At 49.1% G+C, this 23,772-nt stretch overlaps 3 protein-coding genes across 3 annotated transcripts in view; all 3 read right to left on the bottom strand.

Annotated features, from left to right (window-relative positions):
* LOC141197723 (uncharacterized) overlaps positions 1 to 2,761 on the bottom strand; it is a 32,418-nt gene extending 29,657 nt beyond the window's left edge. Inside the window, exons 1-2 of the mRNA XM_073662807.1 lie at positions 2,758 to 2,761; positions 1,291 to 2,305 (exon numbers count right to left, since the gene is read on the bottom strand). Of these exons, the coding sequence (XP_073518908.1) occupies positions 1,291 to 2,305; positions 2,758 to 2,761 (1,019 nt within the window). The remainder of the gene's footprint in view (positions 1 to 1,290; positions 2,306 to 2,757) is intronic.
* An 18-nt stretch (positions 2,762 to 2,779) lies between these two features.
* Positions 2,780 to 3,229, bottom strand: LOC141197770 (fucolectin-1-like). The gene has a single exon (XM_073662860.1). The coding sequence runs from the start codon at positions 3,227 to 3,229 to the stop codon at positions 2,780 to 2,782; it is 450 nt and encodes a 149-aa protein (XP_073518961.1).
* Positions 3,230 to 3,323: 94 nt separating this feature from the next.
* LOC141197722 (oocyte zinc finger protein XlCOF8.4-like) lies at positions 3,324 to 5,962 on the bottom strand. The gene is made up of 5 exons (XM_073662806.1): positions 5,877 to 5,962; positions 5,678 to 5,813; positions 5,369 to 5,548; positions 5,163 to 5,286; positions 3,324 to 3,418 (listed from the first exon to the last, which is right to left on the bottom strand). Exons 1-5 carry the CDS (start codon positions 5,960 to 5,962, stop codon positions 3,324 to 3,326), a joined length of 621 nt encoding a protein of 206 aa, XP_073518907.1.
* Positions 5,963 to 23,772: the final 17,810 nt, after the last annotated feature.

Below are 23,772 nucleotides of genomic sequence, written 5' to 3'. Positions count from 1 at the left end.
CGGAAGGCATTGTATTGGATCATTTTGTGGCTTACCCCTGCTGGTACCGGGGAGGAAGCCAGGGCTTCCCCAGCTCGCTGTATCTCCTGTCTCCGCTCCGCCATCTCCATCTTGGCTAGCTCTATCTTGGTCCGCTCTGCCATCTCCATCCTGGCTAGCTCCATCCGCTCTGTCCTCTCCATCTCCATCTTTTTATCCAGATCAGTACGCACATCAGCCATCACCTTATCTATGATCTGTACTGCCGGGTTGGGAGCATAAAGTGCCAGTCTGCTCTTTACCTCCCTCTGGAATTCAGTCTCTTCCACGTTCCCGTTGGAGGTTGTTGCATTGTCGAGCTCCATAATGGCTGCTATCAAATCCGCTTTTGTTTTGTTGCTGGCGGTTAACCCTCGAGCTTCCACAAGGTTCTTCAAAGTATTCCTCTTTAGCTTCCGGTAGATATCTTCCATTCAGTCCTTGGTTCCTGAAGAAGATGGACCGCATCCCACCGCTGCCACCAGTGTGACGGGAGCTAGTTACCCCATCCGCAGATGTCCAATCTTCTTCTGCCGGCCCCGGACATGGAAAGGCTTTTCTTACACTGGGATATATAAAATATGACTATCGCACTGTGTCTCCAAGATGAACTAAAACTTTTATTCTTACAAGCAGGTTTTATAGAGAATCACACAGGCTATATTTAGCACCCATTGTTCTCACCAGATAATACCCACAGTAGGCTCCCAGACAGCAGTTAGGCAACAACCCATTAATCAGCACATTGTCTGTTTGCCACTGCTAAGTGAGCACAGGAAGGTGGGGGCCAGGAGTGCTTTGGTCACATCACAAAATGTCCAACAATATGTGATCCACAATATTCACCCCACTTTGTAACATTATGTCCCATTAGCTGCATAGGCGCTACGACAACCCCCATGTGGCAAAATCTTGGAGTACGGGGTTGATCCGTCACAGGTAAATTTGCAATAAAAAAGATGGCATCACTTGCTAACTTCTGCGATCAACCAGTGAGGAGTTATCGCAGAAAATTAGAGATTTAATAAAACCAAGAAGGGCGGAGACCAGCCCACGTGAGGTCATCACAGGGGAGTGTGTGGGCAGTGCCCCTGTCGGCATAAAAGATCAGGCCGAATATTGATCTATACTCATGCCGGGTTATACATATTTGTGTAAGCGGGGGTCCTGTTCCATAACGGTTCGTTTGACTGCTTCCCTCCAGCTAAACTGAATCGTCTCTGCGATCGGCCTAGTAAGTCCTTCTATTAATCCCTTTTTATTTTGTGTAACTGTATATGCTGTATTAAACATGAACCCTGCGTGAAACATTTCCCACATTCTGGACATGAATATAGCTTTTCTCCAGTGTGAATTCTTTGATGTTTTTGAAGATCTGGTTTCCGGATAAAACATTTCCCACATTCTGAACATGAATATGGCTTCTCTCCTGTGTGAATTCTGTAATGTTTATGAAGATCTGGTTTCTGGATAAAACATTTCCCACATTCTGAACATGAATATGGCTTTTCTCCAGTGTGAATTCTTTGATGTTTTTGAAGATCTGGTTTCCGGATAAAACATTTCCCACATTCTGAACATGAATATGGCTTCTCTCCTGTGTGAATTCTTTGATGTTTATGAAGATCTGATTTCTGGATAAAACATTTCCCACATTCTGAACATGAATATGGCTTCTCTCCTGTATGACTTCTGTAATGTTTAAGCAAATTTGACTTATTGCTGAAACATTTCGCACATTCTGAACATGAAAATGGCTTTTCTCCTGTGTGACTTCTTTGATGCATAAGCAATTTAGATTTATGTTCAAAACATTTCCCACATTCTGGACATGAATATGCCTTCTCTCCTGTGTGAATTCTTTGATGTTTATGAAGATCTGATTTCTGGATAAAACATTTCCCACATTCTGAACATGAATATGCCTTCTCTCCTGTGTGAAATTTTTCATGTTTATGAAGATCTGGTTTCTGGATAAAACATTTCCCACATTCTGAACATGAATATGGCTTCTCTCCTGTGTGAAATCTTTGATGTTTAAGCAATTTATATTTAGTTTTAAAACATTTCCCACATTCTGAACAGGAAAATGGTTTCTTCCCTGTGGGAATTATTTGATGTTCGACATCCCTTCTCTGGCTTTCATTTTGCTTAACAGTCTGTGATGAATCCAAGTAGATGACGGATTGAAAAGGCTCAGATGATTGATTTTTGCTCTGAAGGGCTGGAGGTATAGCTGGAATAATGGCACGCTTTTCATGGGTATCTGGTTTGACACCACAGTCATCTGCCAAGAATAAATCTGATTTTATTATTTTTTTATATCAATTCCTTATATTTTATAACATTTCTCTATACATACATACAGGCAGAAACGTTTCAGGCAATAAAAGGAGGATTAAAAATAAGCTTTATTACATTACAATCTACAGCAACAGATAAAAATACACGCCATAAAAACATGTAAGATGGGGTATTCACATCTCCGAGAAACTATACCAATATGTAGGAGGTGTAATAAAAATAAGATTAGCAAATATCTCCAATTAGAAATGTAGTATAGTTCTTCTGATTCGCTATGTCACTTACCCCATGTTCAGGGCATTGCAAGTTAGTTGCTAGTGGTCATAACTATGGATACCTAAGCTACTGCAATGCTCTGCACATGGGGTAAGTGACAAAGAATCAGGAGAACTATACCACATTTCTAATTGGAGTCTGAATAAACCTCGACCTCACACATCGACAGGTACTCCGAGTGTCATGGGATCACCATGCTGACGTAGCGACCCTCCATCCCCTTACAGCAGAAGGACAAGGTGGCAGAGACCACATTCGTGACTGTGCCGCGTACTGGAATGTTATTGTCGGGGGAGTTCCCGATTCGGACCTCGGCCCCCATCAGTCGCTCAGGGCAACAGTCCATCCTGTTGGTTATGGCGACGCTGGATATCTTGTAGCTCTTGCCCAGGTCCAGCTTCCACCAGGGATCCTTCTCCAGGTTGGTGTGGGTGCAGAAGTCACTATTGAAGTCGGTGTCTTTGTTCCCATCAATGGCGTTCTTAGCCAATATGCTCCTGGTGGCATACGGATAGTCCGACACCTGGGAGGCCACTCCGGTCCTTGCTATGTTTGTGGCTCCAGGTGCAGGAGCAAATCCCAGAGCCAGAACCACAGATCCCAGTAGAATCAGAGAAGATACAAGATTCATCCTGCAGGAGATGTAAGTGAAGGTCCTGTGTAATCTCCACATCTGATAAATGCTGGTTCCCTGGTAATCAGTGACTATTCCCTGCAGTCTGTACTCACAGGAGCTGCTCCTGCACAATCTGGATGAATCTTGTATCTTCTCTGATTCTACTGGGATCTGTGGTTCTGGCTCTGGGATTTGCTCCTGCACCTGGACCACAAACATAGCAAGGACCGGAGTGGCCTCCCAGGTGTCGGACTATCCGTATGCCACCAGGAGCATATTGGCTAAGAACGCCATCGATGAGAACAAAGACACCGACTTCAATAGTGACTTCTGCACCCACACCAACCTGGAGAAGGATCCCTGGTGGAAGCTGGACCTGGGCAAGAGCTACAAGACATCCAGCGTCGCCATAACCAACAGGATGGACTGTTGCCCTGAGCCACTCATGGGGGCCGAGGTCCGAATTGGCAACTCCCCCGACAATAACATTCCAGTGTGCGGCACAGTCACGAATGTTATCTCTGCCACCTTGTGCTTCTGCTGTAAGGGGATGGAGGTCGGTACGTCAGCGTGGTGATCCCAGGACACTCGGAGTACATTTCTAATTGGAGGTATTTTCTGTTATTATTATCACACCTACTATATTTTGGGATAGGATTTTGGAGATGGGAATACCCCTTCAAGGCTGTATGCTTAGGACTTATCCAGGACTCATCCAGATGCCTCATTCCATTGTTTTTTGTGATTACATTGATCCCTCTTAAATGGCTTTTTGTATTTTTATGTGTTTTCAACTGCGATCTAATAAATTGTATTTTTAATCTCTATATTGTCTCACATTTCTCTGTACACAGTCATGGTTGAAATAGTTGGCGCCATTAAAATTGTTCCAGAAAATGAAGTATTTCTCCTAGGACATTATTGCAATTACACCTGTTTTGTTATAGACACGTTTATTTCCTTTGTGTGTATTGTCACTGATCTTTTCTAGTGAAATGTTCAATGGAGAATCAAAACTGGGCTTTGACCAGATAATTACCTGACCCTACTTCTCAACCCTTTCCTGATCTGCCTACATACTTCTTGTTGACCGCAGAACGGTTTGGCTTCTCACTTGACTGCTCTTCCGGGACGTGTACTGCTGCTAGATATTGACCTTGGCTTCTCCATCTTAGATGTCCACCTGCCTGACTTCTGTGTGTGACCCGGCTCTCTTCTTGACATTCAGCTGTAATCTGGCAACTCACAATTACATTACAATTGGAGACATGGCGCCTTTCTGCAGCAAATAAAACTCTGAGCATTAAAGATTTGCTGCCAAAACGCGTTAATCAAAAAAAGTGAAAAAAAAGCTTTTGTTTTATTACGCATCAAATCTATCTGCAAGTAAAATGCACGTCACTTACTTGTGTGATCAAACTCATAATATAATGACCACAGGATCTGTGACTTCTCTGCATTTAGTGGTCACTACTCACCTGGGTGGTCATATGTAGGAATCTCCTCTTTACACCGCTCATCACCCCTCACATATGTCTCTGTAGTATTAATATGGGTCAGATCTTCACCCTGAAACAAATATTGTAAAAGTCACAGACAGATGGAGAAGTCCCATCTATGATCAGCTCTAATCCTGCCATCTCCACCGTTCTCATTACACAAGTATAAAACATATAATACTGGTGGATAAAACAAGACTGAACACAAGACCTTCACAGCCGTCTACACATCATAGGGGAGATCTCATGACACCTTCTCTCCATCTACCTGATGATCCTGAGGAACATTGGGGTCTTCTTGTTTACAGTCCTGTGGAAGAAGAGGACGGGGACATCTCTCTGGTGTTGTCCTCTTACTGGATAGATCTGGAGGAAACACATACAGGGGCTGAATTCATTCTTTACATACAGATAATTATAGGCCGTGTGTATTTAGTCCTGTCTATTACCTGGTGATGTGAGGGGCTGGGGAACCTCCATCATGATGTCCTTGTACAGATCTTTGTGTCCTTCTAAATACTCCCACTCCTCCATGGAGAAATAGACAGCGACATCCTGACACCTTATAGGAACCTGACACATACAATGATACAGTCATCCCCCGATCCCTCCATAGCGTTACTGTATAATGTCCCAGCATTCCCAGCAGTGTCACCTCTCCAGTCAGCAGCTCAATCATCTTGTAGGTGAGTTCTAGGATCTTCTGGTCATTGATGTCCTCATGTATCAGGGGGTGAGGTGGAGGCCCCATGATTGGGCTCAGGGGTCTTCCCCATCCCTCAGACACAGGGTCCTGACAGCGCTCACTAGAGGTCTTCTTCACTACTGTGTAATCCTGGTTATGGAGAGACACATTAATAAATCTCCCTCCAGACATTTCCAGAGTCCTCACCTCTCCAGTTCTGTCCATCTGTTATTCCCATAGATAAGAATGATGTAATGTGACGTCATCAGAATCTCTCACCTCTCCAGTAAGCCGGAAGAGGATCTCTAGGGTGAGGTGGAATATCCTCTCCACCATCTTGTCTCTGTCCCTATCCGTCGAGGAGACTTCTCTTCTATAGAAGATCTTCACTGAGAGGATCCGATATTGTAGAGACCTGAATGAGAAGAAGATGAGAAGATGTAACGTCATCAATAATTCTATGTAATAATACAATCACTGATTCTGGTATAAAGCAGTAATCTGTGGATCTGATCCTGGATGATGTCGGAAGAAGAAGAAGAAGTGGATTTTTATGGCGGCCATTAATGAGCTTCGCTTTGAGGACCAGAGGAGGTTTGGCCTGAACGCTGCACTCGTGGTGTGAACACGGACATATTAAAAGTAAAAGGCAGATAGTTCCTAACAGCCTGTCTCAATGTCTGCGAGAACAGATCGGTGATGGACTGCTCCTGCGGCTCCTGATGAGTCACGTAGACAGAGCAGCGGCTTCTCTTTGGCTCTGCTTCTTGATGGGACGTGACTGACGACATCACACTGATTGTCAGCAGCCTCCCTGCGAGCAGCCAGCTGTCAATCAGAGGGATGATTTATGTCACCATGCAAGAAAAGCAGACACAAAATAGACGCACGAGTGTGAATAACGGCTAATCCTGATTGCGAGTAATGGAGACTCCACATACCTCCACCTGCAGAGCCGCCACCACATATATGGCTGCTCTGTGCGCACAGGACCTGTGATGAGGTCACAGGAGGGGAGGAGTCAGGGGTCACATGATCAGGGGCCTCAGTGGATGCAGGACTCTGCTGTGCTGGTTGTCATGGTGCTGGATGAGCTGAAGTTTATGTGTGGGGTCAGGAGGGGTTTACAGTGTGGATGTAGCAGAGCCGCGTGTGTACGAGGGGTACGGAGCGGAGCCGCGTGTGTACGAGGTGTACGGAGCAGAGCCATGTGTACGAGGTGTACGGAGCAGAGCCGCGCGTGTACGAGGTGTACGGAGCAGAGCCGCGTGTGTACGAGGTGTACGGAGCAGAGCCGCGTGTGTATGAGGTGTACGGAGCAGAACCAAGTGTGTACTAGGTGTACGGATCGGAGCCGCCCGTGTACGATGTGTACGGAGCAGAGCCGCGTGTGTACGAGGTGTGTGGAGCCGCGCGTGTACGAGGTGTGTGGAGCCGCGCGTGTACGAGGCGTGCGGATCGGCGCGTGTACGAGGCGTACGGAGCGGCGCGTGTACGAGGCGTACGGAGCGGAGCGGCGCGTGTACGAGGCGTACGGAGCGGAGCCGCGCATGTACGAGGTGAACGGAGAGGAGCCGTGTGTGTGCGGAGCAGAGTTGCGTGTGTACGAGGTGTGCGGAGCGGAGCCATTGTGGCGCCCCTGAGGGTTCAGTCACCACAGGAGTACTGCACCTCAGACCGAGGTGTGGTATCTCCTCTCCGAGGTAAGGAAGGAGCACCTCTCAGGACTCAGCCATCCATCCAACACTACACCTCTCCCACCTGAGGGGGGGCTTATATGCACCTGGGTGCTGCCCCAGCCGGGATAAGAGGAGATGGGGGGAACCAAAAGATAGGGGGAACCATGTAGTGGAGGACGCACTTTAGGTTACACCACAAAATTCATATTTAATAAACGGCCATCTTAAGTTCATGGTCTTTGACTGTGATCTTCATCACTGAACGTGGCTTTCTGTGTGAACCTGCAGCCTATTGAAGATAAACGGTCCTCGTTCTCTGGCCTTGAGACGAGGAGCGGGCTAGAGTTAAAGGCTGTCTCTACCCGGTCAAGGTCCCTACCTAAGAAGGCCTGGAGGGGAGCAGAGGAGACAAGCTCCACAGGCAAAAGGATCCCAGGGGGATGCAGACATTTCGGCATACGCCACCTGTCCTCACTATTCTGGCCTAGTCAGAGGGATTCCTGCTGCAAAAGGGGTACCGCCCCCCGAAATCTGGCTTTGCTACTTCATGTCCTAGTCAGAAAAGCCCGGAGGCTTAGAGGATCCCGCTGGGTAACGGATGGAGCGGAGTCGCTACCCGTACCCTTGTTCTGTGTATAGCCAGAGGGAGACCCAGCCTTACAACACGCACCACATACGGACAGGAGAGGACCTAGTGGGAAAGTCTAGGAACACTCTGGTGCAGGGGGTACTGATTGATGCACCCGAACTACCCGGAGTGTGCTGAACCCCTTCCTGGTGGCTGCAGCGCGCCGCGAGGAGCAAGGAGAAGCCTTGCAGCTGACATCTAACAACGTGAGTAAAGCTTGGAAGACAGCCTCCGGTCCCTTATTTCAGCGCAACACCGCACCACCCACTACGACTCCCTCTGATCCGTCCTCTCTGCCCTCAGGCCCTGCTCCGCCTGTGGGGAGTAGTACCATCTTCTGCTGCCACTACATCCCCACCTCAGAGGACTGCTGCAGCGCTGGTGGCGAATCACCGGACTCCACAGGTGGAGTAGTCAATACATCCACTCGATTACCACCGTCCCTCCTGGCCCTTATTTTGATGTGACAACCCTGGGCACGGGCCGGGCCTAGGCCACGACTGCATCCACCCTCTACCTGGAGGCCCGGTTCCGAGTACCCCCGTCTCTCAGGGTGGGCTAGCGAGTGAGTAGGCGTCACACATGTGTGTACGAGGTGTATGGAGAGGAGCCGTGTGTGTACGAGGCGTACGGAGAGGAGCCACGTGTGTACGAGGTGTACAGAGCAGAGCCGTGTGTGTACGAGGCGTACGGAGAGGAGCCGCGTGTGTACGAGGTGTACGGAGAGGAGCCGCGTGTGTACGAGGTGTACGGAGCAGAGCCGTGTGTGTACGAGATGTACTGAGCGGAGCCGCGTGTGTACGAGCTGTACGGAGCCGTGTGTGTACGAGGTGTATGGAGCGGAGCCGTGTGTGTACGGGGTGTACGGAGCGGAGCCGTGTGTGTACGAGGTGTATGGAGCGGAGCCACGTGTGTTTATATTCTGTCTGTCAAAAACATGGATAGAACATGAACGTGAACAGCAGAGGTGTGAACGAGCCCTAGGCCTGACACTGCGCCTCCTTTATTTCATCCATGCTGAGCTCTTCATTGAGGCAGTGGAGACGATGGGGCAGATTTATCGCAGGTTCATGCTGTTTGATCAATGTGCACGTGTTTAGGCTAAGTTTACACAAACCACTAGGTGGCGCTTCCTTTGTGCCAGGAATGTGTGCTTCCGTTTTGCAGCATCTTTCAGTGCGCGGTGCCTCGCTCTAGACCACGCCCCTTTCCAGTAAGGCGACGCCCAGTTGTTGCAGAATGTCCTGAATAAGGTATAAATGATGAAACGAATTGACCACATAGGCGGCTTCTGTTGAATGAAATGAGAGAGTCGTAGCTGTGGAATATTGTACAATGGATAATACAAAAAAAATAGGACCCGCACACCTTTAGTATTTAATTAATCCTCTATGTGGCCAATATACCAACATACTAATACTCGATGTGTCAGCGCACTGCGACTACTGATTACATGAACTCCAATATTTCTGTAAACATTAGGTGCTTAGTTAGTGGTTTTTGATCAACAAGCACAAAGCTTCCAACCACGTCAAGGTGACCTTTTAATATGGATGGTCCCTAACGACTATATGTCCTACCTCTCTATGTGCCAAACCTTGTGTTGGAAAGATGGGTCGATAAGGGTGTTGAGCCCTGGAGGGGGCCGTAGTGTGCTGACTAGTGATGAGCGAGTATGTTCAGTTAACCCTTTCGGCGAGTATGCTCGGGCGAGTACCGAGTATTTTCAGCGTATCACTCCCGTGTGCATGATTTGCGACTGTTTGACAGCTTTAATACATGTAAGGAATGCTTGTTTCTTAAGCATTAGTGCGCTTCTGGTCGGGTCTTCTGTTTACTTGCCCCTGTATCATCAAATGATGCACAACGCACTTACGGTAGTCTATTGTCGCCCCAATCATTTTGATGATGGCTCCTCCGCAATTTAGTGCAACCTCTTGAAGTGAGCTGGGTGTAAGTTAACTTTAGGAGCGCGGTCTGGTCATTTTACACACTTTCGTGGATTAAACACTTTTGACTGTGCCAGGAAAGTTCTGGTGTTACTTATCAATTACTTTTGTAAAGCAGCCTCTTCAGAGAGGAAGAGGACTAGAGCTCTAGCTCCACAATTTCCCAGAGGAGCATGCATGGCTTATAAGTCTCCTCACTCTGACATGCCAACCCCATGTGGGGCTATTATTTCTATGGAGGACTAGGTGGGACCCATCATACTGTATATTGGTTGACCCGTGACTTTGTCCAAGTTTTTCATTTTGACCCTCTGTGTGTTGGAGCTTGACATCCCTGCCTTATGTTCTCAGGATTATATACACTGCTCAAAAAAATAAAGGGAACACTCAAGTAACCCATCCTAGATCTGAATGAATAAAATCTTCTCATTGAACACTTTGTTCTGTACAAAGTTGAATGTGCTGACAACAAAATCACACAAAAATCATCAATGGAAATCACATTTATTAACCAATGGAGGCCTGGATTTGGAGTCACCCCCAAAATTAAAGTGGAAAAACTCACTACAGGCCGATCCAACTGTGATGTAATGTTCTTAAAACAAGTCACAATGAGGCTGAGTATTGTGTGTGGCCTCCACGTGCCTGTATGACCTCCCTACAACGCCTAGGCATGCTCCTGATGAGGCTGAGTATTGTGTGTGGCCTCTACGTGCCTGTATGACCTCCCTACAACGCCTGGGCATGCTCCTGATGAGGCTGAGTATTGTGTGTGGCCTCCACGTGTCTGAATGACCTCCCTACAACGCCTGGGCATGCTCCTGATGAGGCTGAGTATTATGTGTGGCCTCCACGTGCCTGTATGACCTCCCTACAACGCCTGGGCATGCTCCTGATGAGGCTGAGTATTGTGTGTGGCCTCCACGTGCCTGTATGACCTCCCTACAACGTCTGGGCATGCTCCTGATGAGGCTGAGTATTGTGTGTGGCCTCCACGTGCCTGTATGACCTCCCTACAACGCCTGGGCATGCTCCTGATGAGGCTGAGTATTGTGTGTGGCCTCCACGTGCCTGTATGACCTCCCTACAACGCCTAGGCATGCTCCTGATGAGGCTGAGTATTGTGTGTGGCCTCCACGTGCCTGTATGACCTCCCTACAACGCCTGGGCATGCTCCTGATGAGGCTGAGTATTGTGTGTGGCCTCTACGTGCCTGTATGACCTCCCTACAATGCCTGGGCATGCTACTGATGAGGCTCAGTATTGTGTGTGGCCTCCACGTGCCCGTATGACCTCCCTACAATGCCTGGGCATGCTCCTGATGAGGCTGAGCATTGTGTGTGGCCTCCACGTGCCTGTATGACCTCCCTACAACGCCTGGGCATGCTCCTGATGAGGCTGAGTATTGTGTGTGGCCTCTACGTGCCTGTATGACCTCCCTGCAACGCCTAGGCATGCTCCTGATGAGGCTGAGTATTGTGTGTGGCCTCCACGTGCCTGTATGACCTCCCTACAATGCCTGGGCATGCTCCTGATGAGGTTGCGGATGGTCTCCTGTGGGATCTCCTCCCAGACCTGGACTAAAGCATCCGCCAACTCCTGGACAGTCTGTGGTGCAACGTGACGTTGGTGGATGGAGCGAGACATGATATCCCAGATGTGCTCAATCGGATTCAGGTCTGGGGAACGGGCGGGCCAGTCCATAGCTTCAATGCCTTCATCTTGCAGGAACTCCTGACACACTCCAGCCACATGAGGTCTGGCATTGTCCTGCATTAGGAGGAACCCAGGGCCAACCGCACCAGCATATGGTCTCACAAGGGGTCTGAGGATCTCATCTCGGTACCTAATGGCAGTCAGGCTACCTCTGGTGAGCACATGGAGGGCTGTGCGGCCCTCCAAAGAAATGCCACCCCACACCATTACTGACCCACTGCCAGACCGGTCATGCTGAAGGATGTTGCAGGCAGCAGATTGCTCTCCACGGCGTCTCCAGACTCTGTCACGTCTGTCACATGTGCTCAGTGTGAACCTGCTTTCATCTGTGAAGAGCACAGGGCGCCAGTGGCGACTTTGCCAATCCTGGTGTTCTGTGGCAAATGTCAAGCGTCCTGCACGGTGTTGGGCTGTGAGCACAACCTCCATCTGTGGACGTCGGGCCCTCATACCACGCTCATGGAGTCGGTTTCTAACCGTTTGTGCAGACACATGCACATTTATGGCCTGCTGGAGGTCATTTTGCAGAGCTCTGGCAGTGCTCCTCCTGTTCCTCCTTGCACAAAGGAGGAGGTAGTGGTCCTGCTCCTGGGTTGTTGCCCTCCTATGGCTCCCTCCACATCTCCTGGTATCTGCTCCATGATCTGGACACTGTGCTGACAGACACAGCTAACCTTCTTTCCACAGCTAGAACTGATGTGCCATCCTGGATGAACTGCACTACCTGAGCAACTTCTGTGGGTTGTACTGTAGACACCGTCTCATGCTACTGTACCTCTAGAGGTGAGAGCAATGGCAAAATGAAAAAGTGATCAAAACAACATCTAAAAAGGATGAGAACAGAGAAATGGTCTGTGGTCACCACCTGCAGAACTGCTCCTTTATCTAGCTAATTGCCGATCATTTCTACCGGTTGTCTGTTCCATTTGCACAACAGCAGGAGAAATTGATTCACAATCAGTCGCTTCATAACTGGACAGGTAGATTTCACAGAAGTGTTATTGACTTGAAGTTACATTGTGTTAAGTGTTCCCTTTATTTTTTTGAGCAGTGTACTTTGCCAAACTGTCTTTATCTGGTAATGCACATCACAAGAAGGGGTTAAACAATAGAGTCCCAGTTTATTTTCTTGTACCATATACCCCCCATAATAAAACCTTCAGATAAGCTTTAGTGGTTCCTGAAATGACCCCGATAGAGGACTCAAACCTGCACAATGGCTACAAGACTGAAGAATGTTCAAGTTACCTCTGTGTCAAAAGAACTGGGGTGAATATGGAGACTGTGAGGACCCCAAACCAAACCCCGACGCTCAGCCCCCCTACCGCTCTCCCCCCTTTAACAATACAATAATGTAACTCTTACAACTGGATGGGTGAGGATCGGTCACAGCTTTATTAATTCTTTATACTCATTCCATTAGAAAGGCATTTTATTCCACAATAATTCGGCTTGTTGCAGCATGCCCTGTGTCTCCACACCGGCAAGTTGGCCAACAAGTGTAACTCTCCAACATGTCCTTTCTATTTCCAGGCCACAGAGGATCCAGCGTACTCGTATGCAGGACTCTGACCCCCATCCATCACTCTTAACGCTTGTTCCACTCCGTCCTGGAGTCCTGACAGGAATATGTCCAGTCCAATATCTGTTAAGTGAACACCGTCGGGCCGTATGAGGCCTGCTTTATCTCCTTCCAGTTGTCGGTGTCTTATCACTACACCACCTCTTTCTTTTACAAATTTTGCCATCCGAATATTTATTACCCGCCTTGTCCGTTCGATGGCCGTGATGTCTCGCGCACCTCACCATACCGCTCTCGGCACCATCTCAGACCATACTATCGTTAGTTTTCTAAAAAATTATTTGAAGCGCTCAGTGTCTAGCTTCATTATTGCCATTAGTTCTGCGCTCTTGTGATGACCTAGGTCGTTTCCCCCGGCATGTATCACTAATATGACCGGACCTGTCGCTTCTCTCCCTATCTCGATCACCTCCATTAGCACCTGTGGCCATAGCAGGCCTCTAATACCTCTCCAGTTGAAATATGTGTTATGAAACCCCATATTCCTCCCGCCTGGGCGGACTCGCCCTTTTTTCTGCCCAGTATATATACGAATGGCCTATCACCCAAACTGTTGGCTTTGTGTGACCTGTAAAAGAAACAAATGACGTTAGGACAACAAGTCCGGTCTTATGTATCTCGCAAAACACGCGGATTGCCATCTCCCTATCCTCTGCACTTCCGTTTCTGACAGTCCTGCTCTTGCTGCATCCGTGGCTGCGCCTATGCGAAATGAGTGTGTCCCGTAATCTTTGGGGTGGTTCCCTGCTGATGTTAGGCATTTATTAAATATAGATTGGAACTGGTATCTTGATAATGGAGTTCCGTCAATGTGTGATAGGAAGAAATTACTTTGTGGCCTGATGGCTGTATATGTTTTTTACTATTGTTACCCGACTCAGCGTACCGTTTGTGGGTTGTAGAAGTACCCAAGTGCCCCTGCCCGCTGGGTCCGTTTTGGATTTGCGCATGCGTATGCATATTGCATTATTGGCTATGACTACGTCCTGGTGTAATAAGCCTCCACTGGTGGTGATTTTGGATTGAAGGACTAATTCGTTTATGCGTAGCGCCCCGAAGAAGGCGATCGCAATTGCAGTAGACAGTAGTGTTGCTTCAAATTGTGAGTGTCATGTTAATGGTGTTAGGGATATGATGTGAGAAATCAGTTTTAGTGACACGGGACGGGACGTCTACACTCCTGACTTGGCTGACCCCTTTTCCACCCTTTTATGGATTGTCTAATGATGAATCTCTTTGTCACATCTCCCCAATTCAGTAGTTGAAAGTGAAATGCTACTCCGGTCAGACTCCGCTGCGCTGACGCCCCTGATATGCCCCTCATCACTAACTGGTGGAGAAATTCTATGGTGACTTGTGATCTGGCTTGTTCACATTGGTCAACCCGTCTGCATGCTACTAGTCGTGTCCACTCTTCCCATGCCTTACCGTATGCTTGCCACATCGACGGGGCAACTGACGCTCTTATTAATGGCATCAGCTGTTCGCCACTAAATCCCAGAGGGATTGGGGGCAAGTGGTGCCCGACGGATGTGCGTTGGGGAGGAGCTCTCTGAAAACCTGCCAATTGAATTGTGATAAAGCGTTAGCAGCAGCGTTAGACCCCTCAGCATCGTGGCTAGCGCGGACCCATACATTGTGTTTTAGGCACAGGAATGCTAGCCGGTGTAGTAGGCCTAGCACTGGGAGAGACGATGATGCCATATTAATAATGAAGTGCGCTAGGCTGGTGTTTCTTGTTATGAAGCGTATATTTTTGTTCGCCAGGTGCGTACTCCATATTTCTATTGTTACCACTATTGAGAAGAGTTCTAGTAGTGTGTGGTTACTTCTAAACCCTTGTTCAGACCAATACGGAGGCCATAAGCCTGTGCTCCATTGGTTTTCTAGTATCGCTGCATATCCGCCTGATTCTGCCGTCCCGGTGAATAATCTTAATTCAATGTTGGACTGCTCCTCTGACATAAATAACATGTGCCAGTTGAATGATTGTAAGAAGGTTTTCCACACCTCTAAGTCCGCCCGAAGCTGCCTGGTGATTCTGATTCTATGACTCGGTTTTAATGCACGTTTTGTTGCGAGGGATAAGCGACGAGAAAAAACCCTTCCAACTGGCATCACCCGGCTCGCGAACACGAGGAGGCCTAGTAACACTTGCATCTGTTGTAGTGTTACTTTCCGTACCGCGCAAAATCCCTCGATGAGGTGCAGCGTTTTTTGAATTTTTTCTGTTGGGAGGTGGAACAACCTTTCCGTTGTGTCGATTTCGATGCCTAAGAACGAAAGCTTTGTTGTGGGGCCTATGGTTTTTGTTGGGCATAAAGGGACTCCGAACCTTCACGAGATGTTTGTGAATTAGTTCAGTAGTGATTGGCATTGATTTGAGTCTTTGGGTCCGACGAATAGGAAGTCATCTAGGTAATGTGTGATGGACCTATTGCCGGTTTCATACCTCAGCACCCATTCCAGGATGGAACTGAATAACTCGAAGTAATAGCAAGATATTGAACAACCCATTGGGAGGCAAGTGTCGTAGAAGTAGTCGTTGTCCACTTGGCATCCTAACAGGTGGTAGCAATCTGGGTGCACCGGAAGTAGGCGAAAGGCGGATTCTATGTCGGATTTAGCGAGCAGCGCTCCGGGCCCCGCATCGCGTACTAACATTACTGCTCTGTCGAACGACGCGTAGGAGACCGAGGCGTCTTCAGACGAAATACCGTCATTTATAGACTCTCCTTTCGGGTAAGATAAATGATGGATTAGACGTAATGAGCCTCTTTTTTGGGGATTAATCCCAGAGGGGAAACTCTTAGATTACTGAATGGTGGTGTTGGGAAGGGGCCCGCTATTCTGCCTAGGGCTACTTCTTTTTGTATTTTTTTCCTAAGTATTTCGGGGTGCTCTCTTGCAGATTTAAGGTTATTTGCAAAGGTGGACATTTTATTAAGTTTGAAGGGGATGAAAAAACCGTATGTGAAACCAAAACGTAACTGCCCCGCCGCGTCTTTCTTAGGATATTGGTCTAGCCAGGGGCCCATCGCGTTTACGCTCACCGGGGTCCTTGGATTCTGACTGTGGGAGTTTAATTGATAATTTGCTTGCGGGGCGAGAACATCTCGCTGCAGGGTGGGCTCCTCCGCAGGCTGAGCATTCATGCTTGTATCTGGATAAGGCGTAAAAGCGACAATGTCCCTCGTTGTACTTCCAGCAGGCCCCTGGTCTACGTACGACCACTGAATTTTGGCCTGCTGTTGCCGGTTGTCCAGTAGTCGTAGTTGGAAAGGGATGGTGTTTCTGTGACAGCATTAGTCGCAACCATACGTCTGTAGCTTTTACCCCCCAGCCCAGCTGTGGTTGCAGGGCCAACCGCCTCCGGAACTCTTCATCGTAGCGCCACCACGCTGAACCGCCGTGGGCTTTGTACGAGTTATACACTGTATCCTGGTGTATGAATAGTTCCGAGCAGCGTTCCGGATGCTTTTGGCCCATTATACAACCCAGCACTGAGAACACATGTAACCAGTTACTCATTGTCTTTGCGACCCTTTGCCTGTTTCTGTCGAATGGTCTGTCATCTATCCTTCTCTCTTTGTCTATAGTATGTTGGTCCGTGGATACTAGTGACCAAATGTCGATGTAGTCATTATTCCAAATTTTAATTCTTGTTTCCTCGTCTATGTGTGAACCTAGTGGGCTAATCCCGCAAAAGAATGCGTCCTTGTGTATACTGGCTAATGGTGGAGTTGTTTTCGTAGAATTATGTATTGCGCCGGGTGGCGCGGATAGTTGTTCGACCAGGGCCTTAAGGGCCGCTATTAAGTTGCTGTTACTATTTCCCATTTCAGTTATCATCATATTGCACTCACCAATTCCTGCGGCTGGAGGAGGGACTCCGATGTGTGGAGGAACTCCGGCACCAGACTCGAGAGGGGTGAGCGGCGTGCCTCTGCTCGTAGACCTGCGTGAAATCGATGCATCGTGCAGGCTGTAAGCTCTGGAGGGTGCCATTGTACTATTTCTGTCCCACGGAGGACGGGATCGGAGCAGGCGGCTATAGGGGCTTGACGATGCGCTCGACATCTCTGAAATGGAGGATGGTGAGCGCCACCTTGAGGACCTTGACCTGCGACCCCTCCTGTGGGATGCCGATCTCCGCTTTGTTTGATACGACCGCTTCCTTCGCCGGTGACTTGTGTGCGATGGCGTAGATCTGTCGGAGGAGGAACTACAGCGAGTTCGCCTGGAGCGAGTATGCCTGGAGTCTCTCTGTGCCTGAGGGTGTATGGGGGGTTCTGCGCCATTTACAAGCGTCCCGCCGGGACATGCTGGTGCTATTTGTGGCCAGCTGGAGGGGGTCAGGGGAACATTAACTGATAAATGATCAAATGGGCGCTGCGATGCTATAGCGGTGTCAGGCGCGTGCGTCGCTGCGCTATTATAGGGGTACATGGAGGAGGCGAGGATGGGCGCTGAAGCGTTTAAGCTGCGCGTAGTGTCCATTAGGGGGGTATTGATACCGGGAATGGGCGATAGATGGGCTGCGGTGATTACAGGGGCCGCTATGTCCCCTGGTTGTGTAATGTCATGTGTTCTGTTTTGGGAACTTTTTCTGTTATTTTTATTAGAGGGGTTTCTGCGGGGGAGTGTTTGGGGGGGAGGCAGAGCACAGCCCCCGGCAGAGGATTCCTGTCTGGGGCTCTGCTCTGCCACAGCCCCTGCTGTGTGCTGAGGGGGTGAGGACTGTGTAATATCTGGCCAGCAGCTTTTTCTGTGAGGCTGCGAGGTGCTGTGCCTAAAGCGCTCTGGAGGGCGGGAGTGCCGGCTGGACCTCTGCTCTCCAGGGCGCTCCTCGGCGGGATGTGGGACAGGAGTGGTCTTGGGGGTGGGGAACAATGGGCTCTGTGCTGTCTCCAGAGCTGGCGGCGGGCAGGAGCCCTGAATCCGCTCTGCGCCCGCCGCAGACCCTGCAGACAGCACACCTTCAGGTATTAGTGCAGCGGAGCCCTGCGCCCGCTGTGAGTGAGGCGCAGGGCCCGCCGCCGCATGAGGAGCAGCCTCCTCCTCTGCCCCGCAGCATCCTGGACTGGGGGGCGCGGCCTGCCGAGTCACGTGATGCGCTACAGGCTCTCTAGTCACGCCTCCCCCAGGAAGCATATCCGGGCCAGAGGAGTCGCGCGCCCGCTCCCCAGTTCCTGCGCGTGACCGCGGCGCAAAACCCCCCAGCACCTCGCCGAACAGTGCCCGTCGCACCGCCGCAGCTGAGCGCCCCCGCCGGCATGCGCCCGTCGGACCGACGCGGCCGCCCGCTCCCCGGCACCAGCGCGCGCACGACGCTTCAAAACGGCCGCCAGCTCCCCAGCGCCGGGGCGCGCAGCCACCTGAGACCTCTGCCGCTGTGTGGCTACAGTGGCCAGGCGAGAACGGGGGACAGGAATGAAGCCCCAAGTCCCAGGTGTGGGAATCGGCAAACTGTGGGTAATTCCTCCTGCTGGAGTGGGTGAGTGGGCCCAAGGGGAGAGGGGACTGGGTCTGGGGAGCAAGATAGTCCCATGAGAGGTTGAGGGCCTGGAGCAGGGTGATCGGGGATTTAAAGCTGGGGCCAGGAGGATGAGCGCTGAGCCCAGACATTAGGGCCTGTAACCAGCGCTCGCCCCCCTGTGCAAACCCAGCCTGGAGGGCCTCAGCAATCTGACCTGATCCAGGATTGTCCATATCGATGTTCGACTCCGGGACCAACAAAGAAAGGGAGGAAGGTGGGATGTCCCGGTGTTTATGTATCCATGGGACGGCTTGTAGCAGCCATCCCTTCCGCTCTATTGGACCCTTCCGGGGACTTCAGGATCACTGGTCAGTAAGGGGCAGCGAAGGGGGGTCACCAATCGCCACGGCCCGGGGAGGGGCCACCACAGTCAGTGACTCCTTCCTTATTTAGTATGGAGTCTACCAGAGTTGTATCCAGTGGCGTAAAACTGAGGCTTCAGATGATGGGCAAGCTCAGATGATGTTCATCACCGTTATACACAAGCTTGTGAATCAACTTGTGAAGACTCAGCATGGTGGGGAGTACAGATGATTAAAGTGGTTGTTTGGTCACAGAATACTGATTCATTGGATCGGTCATCCATAGGAGATCGGTAGGGTCCAACATCTAACAACCCCGTAATCAACTGTTATTTGTTCTGGTGTCTGCAGGTTAGAAACACTAAGAGCAAAGCTGCAAAGTATAGCTGCATTTAATCTGTAGTAGTCACTACAAATAACTTGTGAGGCCACATCTAGAATGTGGGATCCAGTTTTGGGCTTCACATTTTAAAACAGAGTCAGTTCAAAGGCGGCAGCTAGATTATTACAAGGGACGGAGGCCTCTCATATGATGAGAGGTTGGAAAAGTAGGGCTTTTTTAGCTTACAAAAATGAAACCTCAGAGGAGATCTCACTTATATGTATAAATACATGTGAGATCAATACAAAGGACTTGTGTAACGGGATGGGTGGTGGAACCACAGTGCCGTGGTGCAAGGAGAGACTCGGGGCATAACCTATGGACCTCACCAAATCAGACTTCGGATGTACAGCGGTTTCACTACTCCATGACCCAAGGAGGGACAAGGAAGGTGGACCAGGTGCTAATCCGGGTCTGACCTCGGGAAGATAGCAACTGACCCCCAAGGGACAGGAGGCAGGAACAGGCGGGCATGGCTGGTAGACTGGCAGGCGGGCACGGCTGGTAGACAGGCTGACGGACAGGCAGGTAAATGGAGATACATGCACTGGGACCTGAGAACTAACAAGAGTGTTTAGCAAACAAATTTACAACGTTGCACAGGCACCTCCGAGTTGGAGGAGGTGCCTTAAGTAGTTTATTTTATTTATTTATTTTACTCACTTACATAGCGCCATTAATTCCACAGCGCTTTACAGACATTATGGGCACTGTCCCCATTGGGGCTCACAATCTACATTCCCTATCATTATGTCTTTTGGAGTGTGGGAGGAAATAGGAGAACCCGGAGGAAACCCACACAAACTCCTTGCAGATGTTGTCCTTTTAGTGTAATCCAACCATTGGCCAGGGACACTTCAGAATGGCGTGCCCCCCCCCTCACAAGCACAGTACTCGGGGATCTGTTAGCTGTGCGTGTACCCCGGGCAGTGTCAGTGTGTAAGGAGGACGGAGGAGTGGGACACTCTAGCCGGCGGCCGTGGCTGTAAGGCGGTCGGCGTCTCTGCCGCGGGAGAGGGGCAGGAGGTTGAGACGCAGGCTCTACAACTTGCCCATGACTTATTCCTTCCAAGAACCAGGGGTACTCATTACGTTTGGGGTAAAGGAGATTCCGGCAGCTAAATAGGAAAGGGTTCTTTACAGTTAGAGCAGTGAGACTGTGGAATGCCGATCACAAGAGGTAGTAATGGCAGACACTAGAACAGTTTTTAAAAAATGGCTGAATATTTTTATCACAACAAATGGCATTGTGGGTTTTACATAATCTAGTGATAGAGAATGTATAACTGGTGGAGGAAGGTTGAATTCGATGGACCGGAGTCTTTTTTTTTACAATCTATATAACACCAGCTACTTAAGCTCAGCCACTTTTGCGGCCACTGCAGCTCAGCTTATTCTTTGCGGCCACTGCAACTCAGCTCCATTGCAGTGACTGACAGAGGGCGGAAATGTAGAGGGAGAAATTGTGCGAATGCCTGTACAGGTCAAATAAACTTGTTCATAAAATCCTTGCGAATAGCGCGATATCCATTGAAGATGTTGATTAGGGTTAAGTGAATCAGCTGCTCAGTGGAACTCTCTCTCATAGTAATGGTTCTCTCATTCACTTGAGTAGGATGGTACGTCAAGAGGAGACAAGAACATATACAAGAACAGAAAGTAGTCATAGCTAAGATTGTAACTTTTATTACTGATGCTTCGCAGAGGTGAAATCTAGTACCATTGGATGGGAGACTCGGGGAGGAATCAAATTAATTTTCAAGAGAATGGAAAATCTGTGAATCTGAGAAGGGAGTTGGCAAAATCCTGCTTCGAATTGTCCTGGGTAGTGCATTCCAAAGAATTGGCGCAGCACATGAGAAACCTTGGAGACGAGAGTGGGAAGTTCGGATTATGGAGGATTTTAGTTTAAAGTCATTGGCAGAACGGAGGGCCCGGGTAGGGTGGTAGACTGCGACGAGGGAGGAGATGTAGGGCGGTGCTGAAGCATGGAGCACTTTGTGAGTAAGCGTGATAGGTTTATATTGAATTCTGTATTGGATGGGCAACCAGTGCAATGACTGGCACAGGGAAGAGGCATCGGTGTAGCAGTTGGTGAGGAATATGATCCTGGCTGCTGCATTCAGGACGGATTGGAGAGGGGAGAGTTTAGAAAGAGGGAGACCGATTAGTAAAGAGTTGCAGTAGTCCAGGCGAGAATGAATAATAGCTACAGTAAGAGTTTTTGCCGAGTCAAAGGTAAGAAAAGTCCTGAGTCTAGAGATGTTTTTGAGGTGTAGATGACATGAACGAACGAGTGATTTGATGTGAGGAGAGAGGAAAAAATCTGAATCAAATATGACCCCAAGACAGCGGGCATGTTGCTGGGAGTAATGGTAGAGCCACAAACGGAAATGGCAATATCGGGCACAGGTAGGTTAGTGGAGGGAGGAAATACGAGGAGTTCAGTTTTTGCCAGATTCAGTTTTAGATAGAGGGAGGACATAGTGTTAGAGACAGCAGAAAGACAATCACTGGTCTTTTGTAGTAATGCAGGGGTGATGTCCAGAGAAGAGGTGTATAATTGGGTGTCATCAGCATAGAGATGGTACTGAAACTCAAATCTGCTGATTGTTTGTCCAATAGGAGCAGTGTATAGAGAGAAAAGAAGGGGGCCTATGACTGATCCTTGAGGAACCGCGACAGTAAGGGGAAGGGGAGAGGAAGAGGAGCCCGCGAATGACACAGAGAAGGAGCGGTCAGAGAGATAGGAGGAGAACCAGGAGAGAACAGTGTCCTTGAGGCCAATAGAGCGGAGCATAGGGAGCAGGAGCTGGTGATCCACAGTGTCGAATGCTGCAGAGAGATCCAGGAGAATCAGCAGGGAGTAGTGACCATTAGATTTAGCTGTTAGTAGATCATTAGAGACTTTAGGGAGTGCAGTTTCAGTAGAGTCTAAAGAGCGGAAACCAGAATGGTAAGGGTCAAGAAGAGAGTTGTCTGAGAGATAGCGGATTAGACGGGAGTGGACCAGGCATTCCAGGAGTTTAGAGATAAAGGGAACATTGGCAACTGGTCTGTAGTTAGCAGCGCAGTTCTGGTCAAGGGATAGTTTTTTATGTAACGGATGTATGCTGGCATGTTTAAAAGAGGAGGGGAAAAATACCAGATGAGAGGGAGAGGTTGAATATTTTAGGTAGGTGAGTGGTGACAGCTGGAGAAAGGGACTGAAGGAGATGTGAGGGAATAGGGTTACTGGTGCAGGTGGTAGGGCGAGAAGATGCAAGGAGCCTGGTCACTTCTTTTTCCATGACTGCATCTTGCTCATTTTCTGACTTCATACCAATGTTGGAGGGAGGAGCATGCATAACATTTGGGGATTAGGAGAAAATTTCCTATCGGATATGGTCAAATTTTTCTTTGAAATAGTTGGCCAGATTGTCAGTGCTGAGGTCGGTGGTCGGGGCCTGTGCTGTTTGATTAAGGAGAGAATGAAAAGTGTCATAGAGGTGTTCAGGATTATTGGACAGTAAGATGATGAAGTTGTTAAAGTAGGTTTGTTTGGAGAGGTGAAGGGCAGAGTTATATGTTTTAAGCATAAATTTAGACTGGATGAAATCTTTGGCCAGATTAGATATTCTCCACAGCTGTTCGGCACACCTGGAGCACCGCTGGAGAAAACGTGTTTGCGGCATGTGCCAGGGTTGTCGCCGTCTGTGCCGAGTTGTTCTATGTGTAAGAGGTGCGGCTTCATTCAGGGCGCATTGCAATATTTCGTTATAGTGCATCAGTGCAGGGTCAGGACATGAGAGGGAGGAGATTGGGGCCAATGATGATTGCAACGTTTTCATAAATCTCTGGGTGTTAATGGCATGTATATTTCTATAAGTGTGGAAAGTGGGGGTGTCATGAGTAGGGTTACAGTTCTTGACAGAGAACGAAAGAAGGTTGTGGTCAGAGGGCGGAAGAGGAGAGTTAGTAAAGTCATGTACTGAGCATAGCCGGGAGAAGATCAGGTCCAGTGTGTTCCCGTCTTCATGTGTAGGAGAATTAGTAAGTTGTGAAAGGCCGAAGGAGAATGTTAGCGATAAAAGATGAGCGACAGATGGGGAAAGGGGATCGACAATTGGGATGTTAAAGTCCCCCACGATGAGAGTGGAGATGTCGCAAGATAGAAAATTTGGAAGCCAAGTGGAAAAGTGATCCAGAAACTGACTGGAGGTGCCCGGTGGGGTGATAAACAACCGCCACTCGCAGGGAGAAAGGCCGGTAGAGTCTGACAGTCTGGACCTCAAAAAAAGGGAAGATAAGGGAGGGTACTGGGGGGGAAAAGTACATTTTGTTGAAAGGAGCAGACCAACACCTCCGCCTGATCTGTTGTCAGTTCTCGGGGTATGAGAAAAGTGTAGGTCACCATATGAGAGAGAGCAGCAGCGGCCGTGGTATCTGTCACGGGTGTGTCGCCACGAAGATCGTCACGATTACACAGCCTGACTTCTCGCAGCTGACTTTTTGGTACTTTGTGTTTTTCGGCAGTGAGGGAGTTAATTCTCTCTCTCTCTGTGCTAGACGAGGTCCAGCCTCGCCCAGCTGCAATCAATGCTGCTGTAGTGAGACT

This window comes from Phyllobates terribilis, unplaced genomic scaffold (assembly GCF_046119375.1).
Source record: "Phyllobates terribilis strain yellow unplaced genomic scaffold, ASM4611937v1 Scaffold_86__1_contigs__length_6382490, whole genome shotgun sequence".
NCBI classification, from domain to species: domain Eukaryota; kingdom Metazoa; phylum Chordata; class Amphibia; order Anura; family Dendrobatidae; genus Phyllobates; species Phyllobates terribilis.
The sequence above is the reverse complement of the archived record's forward strand: the minus strand, read 5'-3'. Positions and strand labels throughout refer to the sequence as shown.